At 40.7% G+C, this 23,745-nt stretch overlaps 1 protein-coding gene across 1 annotated transcript in view; it reads left to right on the top strand.

Moving 5' to 3' along the window:
• The window catches only part of MPPED2 (metallophosphoesterase domain containing 2), a 102,613-nt gene that overhangs the window by 28,785 nt on the left and 50,083 nt on the right, over positions 1–23,745 (top strand). The window contains exon 2 of the mRNA XM_075712865.1: positions 4,517–4,698. Within this exon, the coding sequence (XP_075568980.1) occupies positions 4,517–4,698 (182 nt within the window). The remainder of the gene's footprint in view (positions 1–4,516; positions 4,699–23,745) is intronic.

The following is a 23,745-nucleotide window of genomic DNA, read 5'->3' as shown; positions in this document are numbered from 1 at the left end:
TTCTATAGGAGGGGATTTGGGGCCTGCATATCTCAAAGCCCAGGAGAGGGCTGCGCTGCCCTTTCTGTCTCGGAGGTACTTTCTAATGCTGCTGATTTGTAAGATGTCGTTATGAGTAACTAGCGTAAGCTTGGGCTGAAATGCACAGCTAATGTGTCTGTGCCACAGCGTGACACCCTAAATCAAGTCCTTTGCGTCCGTGCACGTGAAAGACCCGGTGTTTTCCTCCTCTGTGAGTTTCTGAATTCAGCCCTCCTACCTCACCCTTAAAATCCCTTTGATAACTTCTGCGTTGCTGATGGTTGTTTAAGTTTTTCAACTCGGCTTTTAAAGCCGCGACAAAATTTGCTGTCCGATGGACGAGGACGGGGTGCGCTCCGGGCGCGCGCCGTCCCCGGGAGCAGCGGTGGGTGCCAGCAGCCCAGGCAATGCCGCGCGTGGGCTGCGGCGTGCGCGGCCGGCGGGGCGAGGGGCAGCGCTCGCTGGCTTGCGTACCCGGCCCCGCTGTCTTGGCAGTGCCACGGTGACCGTGGTTTTGGAGGAAGATACTGATTAGCGACAGCTGAGCAAGCCCGATGGGCGCCTGGTTTACGTTGTCGTTTGATTCGGCTGCGGCAGCGTGTGAGGAACTGTACATTTGAGGTTTGTACCTGAGGGACTCTTACTCTAAATGAGAACAACTGGTGGTAAGGGCAGTTTAGTAAAGCCAAGCAATTATCTGATAAACACGGTCTTTATAGACGTGTATGAAGATTACATTGTCCCTTCTGATTCCTAAACCTTTGTCAAAAATGCATTAAATGTGACAGATCTTACATTACTGTCATGATCTTAGAAAGCAGTCATTGCTCAGCTGCCTTATGGGGTTTCATTCTAGGTCTTACATAAACTTTTGAAAAAAAGGCCTAAGTGCCTGATTTTCTAAGGTGCGAGGTATCTTAGGGTAGATAAGTACTTATTACAGCTGTCTGTGAAGGACTTTAGATGCCCAAAATAATTCACTAATTTAAGGCAAAAAAATCCTCATTCGTTTTGATACTGGGCTATTTTATTAGGCTGTTTTACATTTCCAGATTGCGGTATTAATCCTGACATATGAACATTTAAATTATTCTGGAATAACATTTACTGCGTCTTTCCGTGAGTGTGCTTTTCCAAATGCGGTGATCAAATAATCTGTAAAGTGTTCCAGTCTGCCAGCGCAAGAAGACTTGAAAAAACAAAGTATTGGTGGTGACGGAGAGCGTCAAAGTTAGCTGGATGCGCTGTGTTTGGAGCACATGGTAAAGAATACGTTGAATTTCTTAGGTACGTGCTCTGATTCAGCAGAGACTGGTGGTGGGCAGAGCTGAAATAATTATTTTCTCTCCTGTTGAACTGCAGCGCGGGTCGGATGCGTAACCGTTACAGAGCTTTTAGAAATGCCCGTCTGTCATCCCCGCGTGTTGGGTTGTGAGGTGAGCAGAGCACCAGAAGAAGGGGCGCCCGTCACGGCCCCGGCGTAGGCCTGCCGGCGAGCAGCGTGTCGCCCGGGGCTGTGCAAGGGTAGCGCCTCGCCTGCTGCGGTAGCTGTGGTTCAGAGGCCAATCCTCTCACGGGGTAGTGAAAAAGAAAAATCTCCCATTACTGTTTGCCATACTGTAGCTGTGGATGAAAAGAAAACCTGAGCCTTTAGGACTGGCAATAACACCACTTTTATTAAGTTTCTATTGAAGGACTATTTTGAGTAAGATAAATTGATGGGCTGAACACAATAACCTTCAGTGTCTCACTTTCAAATACTTAGTAGGCAAGCACTACTGAATAAGAGAAGAAATTAAGCTAAGATGTAGAAAAAAGGTTACTTGGCAACATCCTAGTGTTTGTAAAGAGGAGAAAGAAGGGTCAGGAATTCATTAGAATTTTGATTATAGGATTTTCTGTAAGTTGCTGCATGAATAGAAAAATCCTAAACCAGATTTTGGTGTCATAGTCTAATAGGGATTGCCTAAAGCAAACCAGGATTTGTTTGGAAACAAACTGCAGAGAACAGCAAAAGCATAGCTGCTGTGTACAAACAAAATTGGACTCCCCAAAGGCAGGCAGGCAGTGCTGGTCATAGCTCAGGCAGAGGCGATTGAACAAGGTATGTGGTACTGATGAAAGTTGATGTTCATTTTTTGTGTTGTCTGAAGTAAACGTACTTGGAAGTGTGGAAATGTTGATTCGGAGACCCCCATGTTTACTGTGTGACATACTATTAAAAAAGTTTTGGCTTACCTTCAGTGACTGGGAGGAAGACACCAAGTACAAAAGCACTATGGCCTATAATTACAGTTTTGCCCAGCTTGTCAGTGTGGTTTCAATGGGTAAATGAATTTTCCTCTCTTATAACAACATTATTAATTTCTGACCCTTGCAGAGAAGAAGAACCCATTGCTTGTCAGAGTTCAGATTTTTGCAGTGGGTTTCTGTAATGGTAACCAGTTGTATGGCTCAACTAATAGCACCCGGTACTTCGGGTGGACTAGGAGGTGCAATACCAAAAACCAAAAAAGTTATCTACCCAACTGCCCCTTCCCATCCAGTCCTGCCTACGGTAAAATCTGTTTTTAAAGTAAAGACCAAATTAAAGTAAACGTGATCTTGTAGAGCCTGAATTTTGCAATTAATTTAGTGGACCATGGCAGCCAAATGTGGTACATTTCTGGTAAATACCAGTTTGATTGGAAATACTTAATTATGGTTCCTAGGAAAATGCAGTCTAACAAATACTATCTCCTCCCCCCACCCCCCACGCTAAACCTTTTGCTGTTAGTAAACATTCTTTCAAATCTAAAAGACTCAGTAAGGTCTTGTTAGTAAGTGCGTTCATGTGGACATTTTTCCATTGGAGACCAGTACATATCCATATAGAGTTTGATTTCTTGAACCACTCTAAACTCCCGGTGCGGGGACCTGAATTGCTCCCTGGAGGATGCTTTTGATCTTTCTCACCTATGTAGGGAGCTGAAGTTAAAGACACTGGCGGAATTTCTCACACAGTTCAGTGTATAGTAAATATTAAATACTTATTTAGTTTACTCAAAATAGTAAATACAGTTCAGTAAATAAAGGAGCACTTCAAAACTATATTTTATTAGGATTTGTGCTTTATTTTCTATTACTGATCATAGATCTCATTACAGCTAGAGGGATTTAAGAAAAAGATTTACAGTGGTGTGTGCTAGTTACTTGTTTTTCTTTTCATTCAGTGTGGAAAGCAAAACTAATAAAACCTGTTTAATTTTCTTTTTGCTTTCAGGCACAGATTTTTTGAATGTTGTGCCAGTTTGTCGCAGTAAGTCGTAGAACAGCATTATTTTGGGTGCTTTAAAATACTTAGAGCTTGGTTTCACTGCTCTGATGGTTTGAGACCTAAGTGGGCTATTATTCTGCCATAACTCCTGCATACCTCAAAATTTCTAGCTGAAGCTAGGCTCTAGGCGATCTAGTGGCACCTCAGTGGAATGGGTTGAAGTTTTGTGGAGTTGGGAATGGGGTTTTCTGTGGTGCTAATCCAGATGCTGTGCTATTCAAACGTTGAGTTAAGTTGAGCAAATCAAATTATGGTAACTCTGCAGAGAAATAATTGCTATTCCAAAGTAGGCAATAGGTTGCCTTTTGTATTTTAAGTTATTCTGTTACAAATTAGAACATCTAACCACTAAGTATGCATAAAGCACTTCTCTTCCCTATTATTTTTCTCTGTTCTGCTTAAATTTAAAAAAACCAAAACCCAAAACTTTCCAAAACCAAACTTCTACGCTGGGTCACATATAGTTGATAAGATCAAATTAACAAATGTAGCTTGCAAATAACCAGTTGAACTAAATTTTTAACATCATTGGCTATAGAAAAAAATGTTTTATCTGTGGTTGCTTAGTGCGCTACCACATCAGTTCCTGACTTTATAGATTTCGGGAAGATGAACTCGGGATTTTGTATGAGGGTAAGAAGTTGTCATTAGACTCAGTTCTGCAATTTCCAGGCTTCATCAAAGCACTCCTGAATGTACCTGACTGTGTGTAAACAAATATTCCTGCTGGAGTCTGTAGGAGTGCCTATGCCCTTGAACAAAACCACGTGCTAAGCCGCTCAGCTCAAGTGAGAGCCTGCTGCGGGCCCACCTGGAGACCTGTTATTTAATGTTCATGTATAAGGCAGATGATGGAAAAAATATATCTGAATTCAAAGTCACTCAGGTCCGTTTTTCCCAACGTTTAATTTAACTTTGTATCAGAAACTGGCCATATCTTGTGTATTGTTTAATCTTCCTTCCTTACCAGGTAAGTATTTAAGAAGCACTGTGGTCCCTTCTGGATTTTTGGCAGTGTTGCATTACAGAGCCATTTCTTTCAGTATGGTGTGTGTAAATGGATGTGTATGTGTGTGCATGCATGCTTCTGTAGAGATAGATCTGTGTTGATACCTGAAGTAATAGATGTGAGGGCTTTAACCTTGTAACTGTTACGAGATCTTTATGTGTCTGCTTTAGGGTCGACCCTATCCCATATGACACTCCAAAACCAGCGGGCCACACGCGATTTGTCTGCGTCTCAGACACACACTCCAGAACAGATGGCATCCAGATGCCTTATGGGGACATCCTTCTCCACACGGGCGATTTCACCGAACTGGGACTGCCCTCAGAGGTTAAGAAGTTTAATGACTGGTTAGGTAAGGAATTACTGCATTTTGGTGACCCCAATTAACCTCTCCTGTCCAAGTGTCAGTCACTGCCTCCTAATTGAATTAGAGCACTTGAAAATCCCCCCCTACCCTTGCTTCACTTGTCCTCATGTGATGTGCTGCTTCTAGCCTCAGTATGATTCTGTTAATTAAGACAAATTTAGAGACTTTGCTGTATTTCTGCATCATCTTGGGGGAGAAGATTCTGTCATTCCACAGCAGGGACTGTGTACCCTTCTGTGAATGTTGAGGGGGTGATGACACCTTATATGAGTGCATCCAGCGTCCTATTAGTTGATGCTGTGGGGTTTTATGTCCACAGGCAAAACTATTGCTCTCTGTGTTTTGGGTTTACCATAACTGAAAGCAGTGCTGGAAGTTACAACAGTTTTGGACATAGTGAAAGTCCTTCTTCCCACGATATAGGATAGCAAAATCAATAATACTGTGTGGAACAGGAGAATTTTCTGGGGGTGATATTCATGTGATTGCCCCTTTGAGTTAGAGTACTGGCATTTTAAATTTGAACGCAGGCACTCAATGCTTCTTCGGTAGAACGCCTTTCATATTCTGCTGTAGTTGATAGCAGTGCCTTGATAGTGTATTGCTACAGATGAGGGCAATTAAATTGCAACAGCAGAAGACCACAATGAAGGAGAGGAACTTGTGCAGGATGCTTCTGTTATAAATGCCACTGGTAGGCTGGCTGTGTACTGCCATGTCACCATTTAACATTAGAAGCAGTCGGAGGTGAAGGTGACTCGAGCAGCTGATCTTCGAGAAATGTTAGAATGAATTTACAGCATTATGTAAAAACCTTTGAAAGCATAGCTTTGTCATCATGCTTTACCTCCATCACTGCACTCTATCTTGCCTGCTGTATGGTGGCCACATCTCTGCATGCTTTTAATAGCATCATTTTGTTCCACTGGAGTTCCCTGGCTGACCCTTCAAGAGACAAGTAAAGAACATCTGGATTTACAAAAGGAATTTTTAAATAGAAGAGCTTCCACGTTCTCAGTCTCTTCACCCTCTGCATTTTCTCCATACTGTTCTTTTTATCTTCCTTCTGACCTCCTCTGATTGCCACAGCCCAATGTTAAAGAACGTTTTTCCTTCTTTTTATTGCTGTGTATGTGGGATTGGGGCTTCCAGACACTGCCGTATTATTGTAATTTAGTTTTATCCTTCTTATTTCTGGAAAGCGGCACTAGATTTTATGGGCTCAAAACTGTCCTTTTTCTAGGAATGTAATTGCAGGATTGGGAAATGAAGAAGTGGTAGGAGAGGTAGGTGGATATGTACATAGGTTGAGGGAAGAGACACGGTAGGAACCATCTTCCTCAACTTGTGAGTGTAAATGTTAGTGTTACGAAGGAGGAGCAAGCAAGGTAAGGGCAGTGGGAGGCTGCACAGCTTCACTGGGAGTCAGCAGTGTGGTCCCACCAAGCTTCAGTCCCCGTAGAGAAGCTGGGCAGCACTGCTGTTCAACAAGGTTCGGTTGTTACAGATGCCAAGCAGCTCTGGAAACGGAATCGCTTTCTGGAGAGCACAGACCTCCAAAGTCTACCCTGAACGCAGTGCTAAGAGCAGTGTCTGGCTACCAAAGTTCCTCTTTGGACTTGGGGTCATTTCACAAATATTGTTTTGGTACAGCCAGAGCCCATGCGCAGTGCTTGGCATTTGAAAACGCTAACTCAGTACTGCTGAAAGCCAGAACAAGTAAGCTGCTAGTGTGTTTTCACCCTTTCGTGGGGAATCTTGCAGTACTGGCAGCCTCTTGGCATTCCTTGTATTTAACAGGTGTTTCACGATGATGTTATTTTATCACATAGATCCTTGGTTTAACATTTGCAATAGAAGAATTACAGCCCTTTGAATAGGTTTTGTTCCAGCCTCAGTAATTTACCATGGGGCTTTCTTAGCCTACATACAGTTCTTGTAGAAGTCAGTATAGTAGTTATGTGAGAGAGCAGGTTTTGCATTCTTTGGCAGTCAGTGTCATTGAAACTGGAAGCTTTGACTGTGTGAGGACCTACTGGCTTTGGCCTCAGGCTTTCATATTTCAGGTACAGAGAAAACTTCTTTCGTTATTTCTTTTTTTGGTTTTTTTTTTTTGTTGGCTTTGTTTTTTTTTAACATGCACAGAGTCCACTTGCATTTTCATATATATGACAATACCAGTTATTAGGTGTCTGGCATAAGGTGAGACAGCAAATTGATTCCCCTGTGGAATCTCGTTGTGTTGGTGAATACTGTCCTCTCCTCATCTGGAATCAAAACGCTATGAAGTCAGGCATGCCCTTTTGCCACTTTATTTCAGACTCCTATCTGCAAAATGGGAATAATTGCATTTTACTATTTGCTATGTATATTGTGAAGATTAATACCTTCAATGTTGTGAGGTGATGACATGTAATAGTTTAAAAAAATACATACCAGTGGCAGGCAGGAGCTAGCAGGATTCCTTTTTCTTCTGCCATGTATTGGGAGACATCTTTTTTCATGATAGTTGATAGGAACCTTATTCCAAAGCAATGCACTGAGAACTCCTATCAGCTACAACGTTGTCCTTATAGAAAGGCGTTTTCATATCTCTTGGGTGCATGGTTTTCTCCGCTGGCAATTGTGTTGTAAAGCGGTGACGAAGACAAGGCATTTTATACCTTGAGGGAGAGAAGTGAAATCGAAGCTAGGCTTCATTCTGCAGCTTATTTTACCTACTCTGGTAAAACAACAGGACCTCATCTCCACTAGGATTACATAATGGGATAACTAAAACACAATAACTAGCCATAATTTTCTTGGCAGTAAAATGAAAGGAAAAGTTAAAAGGTGATCATTTTGAATCCCTGCCTCATTTGTACTTCACTGGGTGTTACATATGCCAGAGTTAAACAGGACTGAAAGCACTTCTGTCAACCCTGCAATTTTATATTTTGTGGATCTTGCATCCCTTTGCAACTCTTCAGGTATCTCACCTGAGCAAGACGTTCAGCATCTTGTCCATCCGCTTCATTAACGTCTATCCTTCTTCCTCATCTCTGCAGCCAAATCACAGAACGTACTTTCCACACCCTCTTTCCCGCTCTTCCTAGCTCTCAACCCTTCCTGCAACTTTTACTAATTCTTCCCTTTGGCTGATAAATTTTCATTATTGGTTTTGCATGAAAGTCATCTGGGCTCATGCATTGAATAACCTCTGTGGTCACTTAGTGATTACATACACTGGCAGAGGTAATTTATTCACTTTTGTTTTGGTGTGAACATGTCCCTTGGGTCTTGTAACTGCTGTAATCACTTGACCTTAGTGACTGTTAAATGCTTTAAACACAGTTATTTTAAATTTAGAATTGTTTTCATTAAAAATCTCTTATAGTAACTTAACTGACCTTGCAGTAAACACAACATTATGTGCTGAGGAAGAATTAAGATGTTATCCTATGCCCAATATATTTCTTACTGAATGTTTCAGCATACCATTATTATCACTGTTCATATTTTTCCCATCCATTCTCATTCAGTCATATATGGGAAATGAAATACAGGAATATCTAATTATAGCTCTGTCTTCATAGTGCAATATTTCCTTTCCTGCGTGATGGGAAGTGACTGAATAACTCATAAGAATTGAAGAGAAAGCAAAGATAAATTCGGGCAGATAGATCTTTAAGGAGTGACGATATGTTTATTGTGCTCAATTAGTATGGGCCTGATTGTGCATATCCTTACTTCTGTGAATAATTTGCATCTGGTTTAGCCATTTTTCTCAAATACCCAGTTTTCTTCTTTTTTTGTCTAGTGGTTATCTCTTACTGTGTTCATTTTGGGTTTTGTGTCGTGTCCCCCCCTCCTCCACAAGATTTCTCATATAAGGCACATTACTGGATGAGCTAGGCAAAATTCTGCAGTGGTATATATGAATAAATCCAGTAGGTGAAATTACTGCTGGTTAATGTCTGTGGAGCTGAGAGTAGAATTTGGCTAGGTTTTTTCTGAGTTGTTCTGGGATTTAGCAACTTGACTGTTTCATGTTTTTCCTTTCGTGTCTTGTTTTTGTTTTGAATGCATGTCTCTTCTAATTTCTGCAGAATAATGACTTGAGGAACGTTGTGAATGGTTTAGTGGCCAAATATGAATGGGTTTGTACTGCAACAAATATTTCTCTACCTGTAATATATCCTTGCCTTTAGTATAAATGTTGTTGATAGAGCTAAAATAAAAATTCAGCCTTTTTTTGGTGGTGTAGTTCCTCCATCATATTACTTAAAGTGAGAAAAAGAGAGCGATTGTAGTATTTTAATGTGGAGGTTTTCTTGTTACACTCTGCATATGTGGATGTGGTCCTCAGAAACATATTGTCGGGTTTTTTTTAAAGTTCATTTTTGTGCGAATATTTGTTTATTGAAAATAGTAGCTTCAGCTTGGTATTGCTGGCTGTTACATGGAATAGATGACAAAAAGGGAAGAGCACTGGAAATGTGGTGTTGCACTCGGAGGTATGGACAGACACGCGGTTCCAGTCTACACTCAGATTTCTGCATTAGTACTGTAGAAACTTGAAATTACATTCAACACTGTAAGCCAGACCTGCCGAAATAGGGTTTGATCTTGAAGATAGTATAATTTAATCTGAAAAAAAACGAACGGTAAGAAAATAGTATAATAGTAAGATCAAGCTCTTTTCTTATCACTGTTTAAAAATTCAGGAACCCATTCCTCTTGTATCCTTTCTCAGCCTTTCTGGTCTGGCTTGGTTATTTCATCATTTTATCTAGGCTTCATCTCCTCTCCAGGCATATTTTCTTCAGGGTTTTGTGTGAGTGTGTTCCTTTTGCTAATGTACACTGAAAACAGTTGCATTGTGATGAAGTATTTGTTCTCGAACTTCTGCTCTGTGAAAGTGTATTTCTGATGTGAATTATTTTAGCATCTGACAAGACGCTTTTTTATAAAAACAAACCAATAAGCTCTAAATTTCTCCAAATTCAGAGGGATATTAGCTCAAAATATTCTGAACTAATTTAGAACCAGAAGGAAGCTTGTGAATATTTTAAAGTAAAATTGTGGCAATAAAAACAAATCTCTTCCTATTTTTATAAATTGATTTATTTCTGATTTGTGTTTTTACCATCTGGAGCGTATTTTGAACCCTGTATTGCTCTACTTGTTATAGCTAGAATGAATAATTGACTAAACATAAAGTACCATTTTGATGAACAAAACTCTTAGCACTTGAAAAAAAATTGCATTCATTGCAAGTGAAAGAAAATGCTGAGGTAGCTTTAATCCTGTAAGTATGTATGAGTTTTGCACAGCTGTTCTGGGAGAGAGGGAAGCAACTCCCTGGAAAATCTATTAGTCTAATTTTGAAAACAGCTATGTCTTCTGTGAGTGACTCTGGTGAGGAGCTTCCTTAGGTTTCAGACACTGGAATGGGATGTGCTTATTTTAATTAAGAGCTGGCTGCTGAAGACAGTTGACTCTTCTGTTGGTGGTGACGTTCTGCTATCCCTCTGATACTGTTAGGAATTTTGTGTGACTTGCAGGATCGAGACCATGTTGGCTGCCTATTTCAGAGATGCTCTGAACTGGAGAATACTGGAGACCTGAAGGTGCGCTGGCAAGCCTGTACAGACAGTTTTATTGTGTCTACTTGCTTATTAATTCTAGCTGCTAATAGATGCTGAATATTACGAGTTTGGAACGAGTTGATGCAATTTCATTTAAACAACCCCGCAGATTTATGAGATGAAATCTAGAGTCTTCAAGTCTTTTTGGGTTTGGGGGGGGGGGGGGGGGGAGGGGGGGTTTACTTAGTTCTCTGGGTTATGTATCTCACTCTGTCTTTATGGTAAAGTTTTTAAAAGCTTCTTCCAAGTTTCTTTAGATTTTACTGCAGTATCACTACTTAGTTATTTCCTTTGCTTTTGTTCTGTCTTGAACTGTGTTTAATGCCACCATTAAATTCTCATTTGTACTTAGTTCTAAATTCTCATATGGCTTGACTAAATCATCAGTGCTCAGCCTTTATTTGCATATACCTTTTTTAGATATATTAATACTAATTTAAATATTTTTCTTCTCAGAGGAGTACAAAAATAGTTCGAATGTTACATTTTATTGTATTTATAAAACAGTGGGAGAATACAGCCATGTGGATTTTTGTTAACAAGCTGAATAATGTTTTCCTGGTGTAGCAATCTACAGTGAAATGTGAAGACAAAACTGAAAAACAAAGTAGTGCAAAATTCTACTTTTGTGCTACGGTTATTCTAGCTGCTTCTTCATATTTATCCTCTGCTCTGAGTCAAATACTAGATGCTTTGTGGAAAACATAATCCTAGAAATATAACTTAAAAGGTAAAATAGAAGAAAATGTATAGAAATTAGTGTCAAGACAGTAAAATTTCCACTAAAGTGGAATTTGTGCATGAGAAGCCGTGTAAATTTATTCATATCTGATCAGTTGTTTCTTGTTTTGCTATTGTAATTCCTGGCAACTTTTTGTAAAGAAATTTCACAAGAAACTATTTTTACTATCTGTTAATGGCATGCAGAGAAACTTTGAGGTTTTTTCTAAACTGTAGTCACTAATTTACTAGAGATACAAAACCTGTGTAGAGAATTTTACACTGTTCTACCTGCCATGATCAGTGAAACCAAACATTAAGGTGTTATTTGACAGCCATTAGAAAACTTGGCTCATGTGAAATGTGCTTTCAAAGAGAATAATATTCTGGATTGAGTGGCCCTTTATATGTTTAAACCTAACATACTCATTTGGTAGTTTTCAATGAAAGAAAGGAGCCAGCAAGCACTGGAAAGTATTGCACAATTCTTGGACAGGACTTTCAATCACAATAATTGCTCAGTCATTTCTTGGATCTGCTTCCCTGGACTGCTGTTGTCTTAAAAGGGTGGGGGGGATGATCACATTTCAAACAACAAACCATAACCAAAACAAATTTATAAAACAACCAAAATAATTCTTCCTTTCAATTCCCTTTTTCCCGCAAATCCACTTTAAAACAGAAGAAAGATTTATGGCTGTTGTATTGACCAGGCATGAAACAAGTAATGCCACCCAAATAGAAAGTTTTATAGACATTGTCATCAGATTCTTCCTCCAGCATTGCTGCTGCAGCCGCATATCATAACATGAGAATGATTTCAATGGAAGGCAGTCAAAGTATGTATTCTTTGTACACCATCAATTTATCTTGTCACTTACAGATTAAACCTTGCATCAAAAATACAAGTGCAAAAATGCCTCTCTCCTAAATTTTCACATCATGTACACCATATTAATGATATCTAATTAAAATAAGAAGTCTTTCTGTTGGTAGAGCATCACGTTCCTGCTCAGAAAGAACAATGGTTTCAGGGTGGAGGAGTTGCTTTGAGCAGAGAGAGGTTGGGGCTGGGGGGAGAAAGCACTGCAGATTTTAGTATAATGTGTAGTGTTCAAAGAAATTTTATTTCATCATAAAGATTAGCAGGCTGTGTAATTCAATTTAAAGCTGGTTGGCAGTGTCCTGTCTATTACAAAGCTTTTTTTTTTTAATCACCACTGTGTGTTGGGTTTGTGTTGGGGTTTTTTTTTTTAATGTTGTATGTGACTACAGAACCTACCAGGCAGCAGGAATGATCTTTGGGTTTTGTGCTTCCCACCCCCCTCCCTTTTTCCAGTTCTGCATGTTAGGAAATGCGTGAGATTACCTTAAACTGAGCTACAAAATGGTATCTCAGTGAAATGCCATCCTGCATTTTTTTTAGCTTGTATAAAATGATGATTTTGTTTTTTTTTTTTTTTTGGTGGCCAGCCATTGAGAGTAAATATCTGCTAAAAATGTTGAAGGGGGTGAGGGTGTTGAATGAAGCTTAAAACTCAAATGTTAGCATTTATTCACACTGTTGTGGACATTACTATGCTGTAGAAAAGCAACATGCAGCACTTTATGTTAATGCAAGACTAGCAGACCTTTATCTTACAGTAATTGCCTATACTAGGGGGTTAATAAATGTTCCGAGAATTACTGACTTCTTTTTTTGTTAAAGAAAAATAGGTTGTTGCTTCTTTCTGGCTACAACCAGCCTGCATAGCTTGTTAATTAACCCTCTTGTTGCAGTGGGCTGAAGCTGAGTATTAGAGCTCGGACAAATTCTGCATGCGTTTTATGTATCGGGAACGATGTGTCTTGGCACAAAAGGGCTGCGAAAGAAAGACCTGTGCAACTCCACCTCTCCCATCCACCCCCTGTTAGAAGAGCTTGAAATCGTCATTGACTGTATTTAGGGTCTATATTGATTCCAGAGGACAGGTGTTACATTTGTGGGCGCTCTGGTACCACTGGTAGGGAGAAAAGGGAGAAGAGAACGCCTTCTCCCCGAGCTAAAGGAATTTGTGTTTTCTTTGTCCTGCTTTGTCATCCTGAGCATGACAGCGTGAATAACAGTGCTTGCTCCGTAGGGTGGTGACAAGACCCACAGGCAGCGTCTTCTCTTGGTGCCCGTGGTGCGAGGCTGGGAGGACCCGCTCCGCTGCCACGTCCCGCGGCGCCGGGCTGGTCGCGGCATTTGGCTGGCGCCCGGGCTGGCTCACCGGAGCCCTTCCACAGCTTTGGGAGCCGAGTTTCTCAGGATTTGAGATCATGTCGAGGCTCAGGTCGCTTCCGTGCCTCACTTCACTGAGCTGTTCTGGTCTCTCTTTTCCCAGCCTGCACCCCAGCTGAGAGGCGGCGGTTGCCAAACCCTCGCTAGTGACGGTACGTTTAGTAGAGCAGGAACAAAGCGGCACGACAGGGGACAGCAGTGTAAGGAGAGAGGCAAGGAGGTGCTAAGCCAACACAGGAGAGAACAAAATAACATCGAACTGGGGGAGGGAGGGAGGCTACAAAGAAGAGGGAGACAAATGAGAGCACAGGGATGTAAAGTAGTGGAGATTCACCTGCTTTTTCCAGAGCTTCATTTCTTCCCAAGTTAATAAAATTAAGAAATGAGAGCGCAGGAACACTCTGTGCTTTGAATTTCCTGTAACTGTTGATAAGTGAACCTTGAAGACCTCAGAATTACGTACGTCTTTTCTAATGAACCAGAATCTTTAATGTTACAGGCCGAGCAGAGTGCAATAGCTCCTTTTTCCCTGAATGTTGCCATTAAATTTTTTTGGTGTAACCAGCAAACGCAGCAAGTTTTAGTTTAAAACTGAGGTGCAAATGATAAAAAATGACGTGTACTTCCTTCCTTTTACCTGAGCTGCTCTCCCCCATACATTACTCTTAAGGCTCCCCACTCCCTAAGCAGTATTTGGCATTTGCCTTCGCTACTGAGAGATGAGCAGAAAAGCTGCAAGGCGACCATGAGATTTTCTGCATTTTTGTGCAGGAGATGTCTCCTGAGCATTCCCCTTGTGGGGAAAGGAGTTCGTTCCTTCTGCTCTCCTCTGTCCCTGCCGCAAGCTTCAGTGGTCGCAGGGAATAAAATAAGCGTAGCTGTAGCCATACCCATGCTCTTGAGAGTAAAGGGCCCGGGCTGCCGTCTCCTCATAAAACCCCATGTGAAGTAATTCCCAGACTAGCGCTGTAGGGAAAGCCATTCACCATTTGCAGTCTCCTGGTTGTAAATGATAACTCTGCGCCATTAGCTGGGGTGTGAAAGGCGGGGAGGGGGTGCCCCGCTCGGCTGTCGCCCCGTCTGCCCTGCGGCCAGAGGGAAGGAAGAGCCCCTGGCCGGCTGACTGGCGGCTCTGGCTGGCCCTGTCAAAATGGAGCCAGTTACTGGAGAGGATGTGCGCACGGTTATAGTGGAAGCAATATAGCCATTCATAAACAAATGCTTCCGTGAAGCCAGCTGTAAAAACAATGATGCTTGCCTTGGAGGTGAAAGGGCAAAACCTTAGCAGAAACGAGTATAAATAAGAAATAAATTGTTACCTTTGTGTAAGTGACTGAAATAGCTGTTCTCTTAGTGCTTTGTCTTAATGCCCAGCTCTGATTAACTACAGTTGTCGCTTTATTCAGCAAAACTTAAAGGTCTGCATATCATGCCTTTTTACGGCAGTTTTTTCATTCCTTTTTTCTTTTTTTTTTTTTCCTTTTTAAGTCTAGAAATGATGGCTAAAATGGGTTAAGTCAAGAGAAACCCTACTCTGCAGAAAGCACACAAGGTGAAAAATTGCAAATGCTGTGTGCCCCAACAGTTAACGATAGCGTTTAATCGCAGAGAAATATTTATTCATGGACTAGAATCCTCAGTGTACTTCTGTACACAAAAGGAAAGTACAGATGCTGCATCATACAGATTTTGCAGCACCTTGTGAAAGTGTTACTGTAAATTCAAATGCACAGATAGATACAAGTACCGTAAACCTCACATACCCATTTAATTTGGTTTAAAAACATTTCACTACTGTAGCAGGTTAGGTGCTTAATATTATTCTTAGAAAGGAGCAGAGATGGCTGCAGCAAAGGGCCTACGTACTTGTAGTAACAAGGATAGGAAAGATAAGAGTTTCACCGGAATTCCATTACGGATAAAGCACTCAAACTCTTTATATTGCAGAATAGAGTTTACATTACATATAATATTTTTCATTCATCTGTTTTGTCCTTTGTTCTTCGGAAGGACAGTTGGGAGGTATTTCAGCACATAGGTTTGCCCACTGAAATTCAAAGAGTGGCGCCTTGGGTTTTTAAAAAAACTTCAGTCTGAACTGTCTGTCATGAGGTCCTGGGATGCTGTAACATAAATAATTTGGTAATTGAAATTCTGCAAAGCCAAGAGAAGAGAGGAGGTGGCAAGAAATAGTAGCAGGGGTGAGATTTGGAACTCAGAAACCACCGCCACCAGTTTCCATAGTTATCACTCTAGACCTTTATGAGATTTAAAGTTTCCTTCTCTCATGCTTTTTTTAGTGGTTGGGGTTACTATATATGCTTAAACTTACAAGGAAGATATCTGAGGCTATGTGCCATTCTGCTCAGGCAATTCTAGACTGCTAGGAAAAAAAAAAAAACCCGCATAAGAGGAATTCAGTTCCTTGTAATAACATGATACAGCTGGAGTGATTTGGTTGTCTTCTTTAGTAGCTAAGAAACGTCTCTGTGGGCTGGGTTATTAAAAGGAATTTCCTTACAGGGCTCAGGAGATTCCTGGTATCCAAGTTCATCTTGAAAGACTATAATGGAATGTTTAGGTTTATTTAGAATAAGAAAATTAAATGTGGGATTCAGAAAATAATACTGGAGGTTCATAAAGATCTGCCTGAATATTTTTAGTTGACTGTAATGTCTGTTTGCGTTCTCTGTGTACTTTCTTTTTAAAGATTGCAGGAAAGAACTGTGGAGGTAGCTCTGAAATACAGTACTTAGTCCTGTCAAATGGGTATCGGGCTGCTTCTAGAAGTGGAGTTTAGTTCAGGGTTTAGATTTCTGCTCTTCCAACTTAGAAAAGGAAGAAACAATTCGCAACAAACATGAGCATCGCCATCTGAAAATATGTTTAAAAACACCTTTGAATATCAAACTTGCTTCTTATGCTTAAATGTTTACAAGTAAAAGCACAAAACATGATCACAGGGTAAAACTGCAAAAGCAGCTAATTGCTTCAGCACATTGGCGAATGTTACATTCTCAGAGTTATTAAAAAGCAGGTGTCCTGCTTTTAGACAGCAGTCCATGCTTTTAAAACCTTAGCAATATTTAAAAAATATTTTATCTTATTATTTCCCCTTTTTAGTTTCAGTTTATTTTCCTTGTGACAATTCTTGCTGTCCTTGCTTATTATTTTTTCCCTTACCGTTTATGGGAATTTATCTATGTTACATTAGTACTGGTAGTCAGTTAAGTCTGAGCCAGAGAAAGTTTTGTAGTTTACCAATAATGTACCAACAAATTATAGTTTCGAAAGGAAGGATTTCAGTTCCATGTATAAAAATTGAGAAGTTTTGTAAAATATACTGTATTTTAGAAAGAAAATTAAAACAGTTGTCAGAAGTTTCTTGTTCATGTACTTGAGATTTTTCTTCTCATAAGAAACACTGATCATCTTCCTTGGATACAGAAAAAAGGAGGCATTTGGAGGATTCCCGCCCCCCCCCCCCCAAATATTGACTAGGCTTTACCAGGCTGTGAGATAGAGGCGTCTGCCTACTGCTTTGTGCATTATAAGCCTCAAAGACTTTCATTTAAAAATAAGCAAACAAATAATGGGAACAAGTTCAGAGAGGAGAGAAACAGCAGAATGTTTTTGGTCATACTATATGTGTTTCCTGATTGATTGATTTGTTTATCTTAGGATAGGTAGGTAGGTATTGGAAGTATCCCGGTAGATGTGTTTTTCACTCCTGTGGACAGAAAAGGAAGTTCTGCTGCTCATGTAAAGGTCCCTGTCAATAAGGCAGAAAAATCTGGGGCAGAATGTAGATCTGGGTCCTGTATTCATAATTCTCATTTCCTTCAGGAAGTTTCCTTCAGTAAGTAGTGAAGAATTGATATCCAGACTTGTTTTTCTTTTAAATAAAGATTTTACTTTGCCTGGAAGATCTTGTCCTTTGGATTCGCTGGCCTTTTGCAGTGTGAAAATATATGTACGTGAAAATACCAAGACAATGTCTGTGATAATTATGGTTAGCTTAATTACTTTCTGTATAATTGTTTCTCAAGATGACCTCCTTTTTGATGGCTTTTATTCATTTATTTTAGAAAAAAAAAGACTTAATTGGAATTGTAAATTACAGAGACAAAGGGTATGTTACGGGAACTAGGTCCGGATCTGTTTGTGTCAGACAGTGACTGTTGGTTTTTATATTCTTAAGATTCATGGAGAAAAATAATTTAAATTGATAGAAGATGTGCGTGCACAAGGTGATATCAACAACCAATATATTATTTCAAAATCCAGTGAGTTTCTTTATAGAGGATTAGGTTATGTAGTGTGGGGGGACTCCGAAAAGAAAATAGAATTGTGTATTGATGCCTTTAGAAATATTATTTGAGGGCAATAAAATGTTCCCTGAAATTCCCTCCTGAGTGCAGAAAATGGAGTTTGTTTGCAGTAATTGCATTTTCTAGCATTTGCTTTCGCACTTTCCAATATGAGTTAAGCCAATTGGAACCTGTGATTTCGTTTTGCTTATTGGCGAAAGTACCATGTAACTTGATCTGTGATGCATTTATAGAGAATGCTTTGAAAATTTTTGAAATAGAGATGGCTTTTTCTTATTAGATTTAGATAGTATTAGGGTTCATTTCTATATTTTAGCCTAATGTAATGGTAACCAAAAATGTTCCGTTTCAATTTAGTCTTAATCAAGTTCAGGGAGAACATTTCTACTTAGCCCCACTGGCACTGTGAAAGCAGAGTTTATGTTCCCGTTCTCAGCTTTGGCATTCAGAGTTCATGATCTGAGCCATTCGAAACCACACTGAGCTGAAATCATCCAGAATTTGTCATCCCTGGTACATTAAGATCTTGATAGCAACAGAAAATGTAAAATTCTGTTGGACAACGTATTTCTATGTATTTGCAGTATACATGCACTGTACACCTTAAACTACAGGGGGTTAGATGCAAATCTCATAGTAAGTGTAAATATGGGGTAATTCTGTTTAGAGGAACACTCTTCAGCTCTGCCAGACAAAAGATGTTCTTGCCTGAAAACCTTATATATTTTCCCAAGTGAACGGTATTTCAGTTACAGGATCTCTTTGAAAGGGCGCACGTAGTGCCAAAGCAGTTGTGGGAGTCCTTTATGTGTTGCTTGGCTATGGGAAAGAGCAGCAGGAACTACCATTTCTGCAAGAAGCATTTTTAAAAATGAAAGGTAAAAACAAGGCTATTGCGATTTCTAGGGAGGGTGTTGTTTTCAGAATTTGCTAAATATGAAGGGAAACTTCATAGCTGTCAGCTTTTTTTGATTTTAAGTTAGGTGATTTTTTTTTTTTCCCTTGAAAGCTCTATCTTTTAGGTTACATAATTACAAGCCTGAAAAGAAGGCCTTCCCAGGGACTAGCAAGAAGAGAAATCTGTGCTCCTTCTGTTTCAAATTTCATAATTTTAAAGTCAATTTGGGGGACTTCTTACACCTAAAGTTGGCAGTGCTGTGAGCTGCAAAGTCTGGAGGCTTTTTTGGTTTTGAAGTTAGACTAAACAAAAACTTTAGATTCTGTCTGTTTCATAACAAATAAATGTCACGTATTAATTGATAAAACTTCAGTGAAGCTTTCCACGTTTCAAGAAAAAATGTTTCAATAACAGTAACCCAGTGGAATTCCAAACAACTTTGAAGTCACAACCCAACACAGGTCATGTCAGAATAATGCTAAGGAAGACAAGGAACACTGAAGTGAAACAAAAGATTATCGCTTGTGTTGTGCTACATTTTTTCTTTTAACAAAGAGGAGAGGGATATTAACCACAAACAGTTACATTAGAATAATGTTATGGTTGAGACATAAATACATAAAAGCAAGGAATTGTTACCAATGTCAAAGCATCATTAAATCAGACCCCTAGTTAACTAGGTTCTGCGATGTACAGTTCAAACTGCACTTGGTGATGTTATGGCCCAGTGTTGTGCAAAATTCACTTTATTTACCTGTGGGGGAGAGAATGAGTGGATGCACTTGGTGTTAGGTACCGCTGATTCTGCAGTATCAGACTTCTCCTAAGTGCCCGTGTAGGTTAAGCAGCACCTGTACCTGCGGTTGCTCGGAGAGGACTGCGTTTGCTGCAGAACCTTGGCACTACGTAGCCGAGTTAGAGGTGCTGAGGCAAGATTCACTCAATGCTTCCTTGCTTTCATGGGTTTATGACTCAACCTTGGCATTATTGTAACGTAGTTTTTTGTGTTTAATGTTTCTTAGACTTGGTTTTCCATTGCCAGCATGGAAGAAATCCTAATGCATGAGTTTCAGAGGAGAAGGTAGCAGTCTGAACCTGCTGTGTGGCTCGATCCGCAAGTGTGAGTATTAACGCTAGAGCTGTCAGGCCTTGTGAAAATTAATGAAGCCTGACGGTTACAGAGTGAAAGGTCAGAGGCAGAGCTTGCACTTACCTAACATTTCTGTTTTGTTGTGTCTAACAGCGTTTTCAACAAAGGGGAGCTTTAATGTACAAGCGTTAGATTTATCACAGGAATTCAAGGGTCTCAGCCTTTGCTTCTCCCTGTGCTGTGGTCTGATGTTTTCTTTGCATAAAGGCAAACCAGTTAAACTTTCATTCATCTACTCCTCTAGCTGTGTTGCTCATGTGTTTTTTACCTGTATTTTAATTTCTGCAAAATTTTTTTGGGTGGGGGGGAGGGCGCGGAAATCTGAACCCATGATAGTTTAAAAAGCTGGTGGAATACTTTTCATCAGGAAGATTTTGAGAGATCTTGTGCTTCAGAAGCATGTTCTGGTTTTGTGCATGTTCTTTCTTTTATTTGCCTGCTTTTTTTGGTTTTGGTTATTTCATTCTGTAGACTTCTCTAGACATAGAGACGTAAAATGGATAGAAAGACATGGGTTATGTTGTCAGCCAGTGTGTTGGTTGACACCAGTTTTAGCTATTCCATTGAGGACTTTTGGGGAAGGCTGTTTGATTAAAACAGCCAGAATATTTTCACAGTGAGTTGGTCGGTCTCATCCTAGAAAAGATGTTTGTTTTTCCTATACAGTACCTGCAGTTGATTGTTGGTGTGAGAAGTCCAGCTTATCATTTGAAAGCTCAAGTCTGTGTAACCGTACTTACGCTGTCTTAACTCACTTGTTGCTGCTGAAGGAGAAATCAGAGTCTTTGAGATAGAATTCTGTCTTTCTCTTAAAAAGCTGAAAGGGGCCTGTGTGTGTTGCGATTGTGCTGTAAATGCTGGGAAGAGAGAGTAATTGTGGCCCTGAGATGGAGCGGGCTGTCCATGAGAAGCCTCTGTGAAGAGCTACAGGGCCGCTGAACAGTAGCGGGTTCCGCTGGTTGCCCTCGCCTGCTGCCCGTCGGTGGGCAGCTTGGGCAGCTGCGGCCAGGCAGCTGATAGCAGCCTGTGCTGCTGCGGTGACTGGAAGTCCACAGGAATGACACAAAATCTGCTCCTTCAGTGTTTATCTCTGGACGTGTGTGTGGTTGGTTATAGGTGAATGCTCCACGACCAGTTTTGCGTTGTTGAAGCATATATGATATACCGTAAATAGGAGATGATTCACTTGCACAGATTTTCCCCCTTTTTGAAGGGACTACGATTTGTATGTCAAGTTTCTCAGCCCATTTCTCAACATATGGCCAAAGGGTGTATGAGGCTATGAAATGGGCATGAAAACGTTTCACATCTCATGGAAGTGTTGTGTGGTTTGAATAGTTAATGCATGTGTATGCATATTCAGAGCTTCACATCAAAAGCGCTTGGATAGCATTTGTGTGTAAATACAGGTTTCTACCACTGTATAGACAGCTAGCATCACTTTATTTCTTACTCCTCTACTTCCCTGTGGGTTTTGTAGGTAACATTAGTCAAAAAATAATGTGATTTTCTATTTTTGTAGGGACGCAGCAGTTAACATTCATTGCCAGTCAGACTCCTTTTCATGTCTGGCAGCTCTACAGAGCTTGGGTTGTGTGACTAAATTGTACTTGTATGAAGCATGCCATTAAAACGGGAATGGTTGTTCAACAGATTAAGGACTCCTAGGATCAAGTACTTAAGGTGAACTTAAAAAAACACTGGAACACCTACTTACGTAGGTTAAACCCCGCTTCCCCTCCTTGTTCTGTGTAATAGGTGTATTAAAAGTCAGTCTGTTGCTCAGCTAACACTTTAAAGTGGTGTAAGTGGTTGCAGCCACCAGAAGTTCTGCCTTACCAGTGTTCACAGAGCCTCATTCCTTTTTTGCTAATTTTCAGCTGGATCAGCTTCCTGATCCACTGTGCTCTGCAGCCACCATATCCTTGTGTTGGCAAAGAGGCATGGTGGCACAGGAGTGAGGATGAACGCTTGGGGGACAGAGGTACGTGGGACTGTAGCTTCAGGGTTGACTTGTTAAATGAGAAGTCACATAAATCTTCCGAGACACTCAGATTAATGTATTTACTATAAAGAATTCCTTTTTTACAAGTTATTCACAGTTAACTGTCTTTGCTTTTATATGAGCAAGAGTGATACTGACCGTTTGTCTTCCAGAAGAGAACAGCTTGTCTAATTGCAGTATTTTCTTGATCAATGAATACATTGTACCTTTGCTTCTCCTGTTAAGGGCAGATGTTGAGAAACATCTTAGCCAAAATAATATAAATACATATTGAAGATACACATGCACGCACAAACAAACACCCTGTGTGTATATATACACATAAATATGTAGGATGTCAAATATTCCAGTGTAAGTGACTTTACCTCACAGACTTGGTGCCCTAATCATTTTTAGTAGCTCTAATTTTAGCCTTTCGATCTCACCTGTTAAACATTTAAGTATTTTTAATTTAAACTCAGTTATTACCCTGGGAGTTGATAATTGGGGTTTCTGAAGTGCTCATCCCAGCAAACAGATCAAACTCTTTTCCTAGTTTGGAAACCAATTCTTCTATCTGTTTTCCAGATTCACAGTGTAAATTAAAATGAATAATACAACTGATGCACGATGGAAAATTTAATAGTTAGGAAATTAGACTAATAAAGACCAAATGTGGCTAACAAAAATTTAGTGAAGGAAAATAAGGAAATGCCTTTCAACCTGTGTATTGTGCTACAGCGTCTCCCTGTACAGACAGCACAGATGGAGATATGCACAGATTAATCTGGTCAAGATGAAACTAAAATACCATGGAATAGGAGATTTTTGTGTGTGACTGTTTATGCTTCCACATTAAACACAGGTCAGCAGATTATAGGCAAAGGGCAGGACTGCCAAAAGAAAACACGCCAAAATATTTCATAAATTGTATGAGAGAGAATGAGTGTTGTGCGCAGCCACAGGGGCTGTCAGGAAGGGAAAACCTGAATGCGATGAATAAACAGCTAATCTGATTGCAGGTAATTTATTACTGTGATTAGTGCTGTATAGTTTTTCCTCAGGGAAGGGGAAAGAAACGGATCAGACTTCCTCTTGCCGTGCTCCCCTTTGCTTGGGCCTGGCTTTTGACGTGTTTGCATTTTGGTGAGTGGTGTTGCTCATCGCTAGCTCCCGAGCCAGCTCTGAGAAAGGAAAGCAAAATGTGACTGGTTATAAAGTTGGGGAACTAGATGGGGAGTGCGGTCAGGCCTTGGTGCCCATCCTGTGGTAAAGTACGTGCAGGTGCGGAGTGAAGCACGTCTCGTCTCGTCGCTGGATGGGGGACCTGGGTCTGCAGCCATTACAGCCGCAGCAGCACTGGTTACTCTCCGGCTCGCGCGCTGTGGGTGCGCGGTGCCTTTGAGCTACAGCTTACAGGTGGATGTTGGCGAACTTTGGGCCCCGTGGGTTTTCTCCCCTGGGGCCCGTCTCGCCTTACTGCTCGGTGCCGGTGCTTGGGTTTCAGCGGTGGGGCCGTACCCTGGGCTCCTCCGCGGCGGCGGGGAGAGGCTGCGCTCTGCCAGGGCCCCCGGCTCCCCGCTGCCTTCCGGGCCCTCAAGGGCCGGCCGAGCAGGGCCTCTCCTTAGGCTTAGTAACGTCAGCGCCTGTCCTGACACCACTTCCAGTAAATACCTCTCGGTCTTCCCTACTGATCTCAGGTGCATGTATAACGTTGCATTTATGTGTTTTAATAATCACTGATGTCACGGCTGGTTTGTCTTTTCCTGTCTGGTGTGTCTTCAAATTAAGCCCTCTTTTTCAAGGTGTCAAGATAAAGAAACATTGGCTTCAAGCAAAATGCTCCAGACTTAATTGGACGTAATATCAGCAAAATGTGCTGATTTCCAAATCTATCAGAATACATGGGAGAAAGTGTAAACCCCGAACACTTACCCAGTAAGATGAGAAGTTTTCTCTGCTAAAACTGGCAAATGTTGATAACTTGGCAGAAACCTGAATTCAGCTTCTCCATCCTACTTCTCTGAGAATTTAATCACATCTAGCTTGTTTTGGG

This window comes from Pelecanus crispus, chromosome 6, assembly GCF_030463565.1.
Source record: "Pelecanus crispus isolate bPelCri1 chromosome 6, bPelCri1.pri, whole genome shotgun sequence".
In the NCBI taxonomy this organism is placed as follows: domain Eukaryota; kingdom Metazoa; phylum Chordata; class Aves; order Pelecaniformes; family Pelecanidae; genus Pelecanus; species Pelecanus crispus.
Note: the sequence above shows the minus strand (reverse complement) of the source record. Positions and strands in the feature narration are given on the sequence as shown.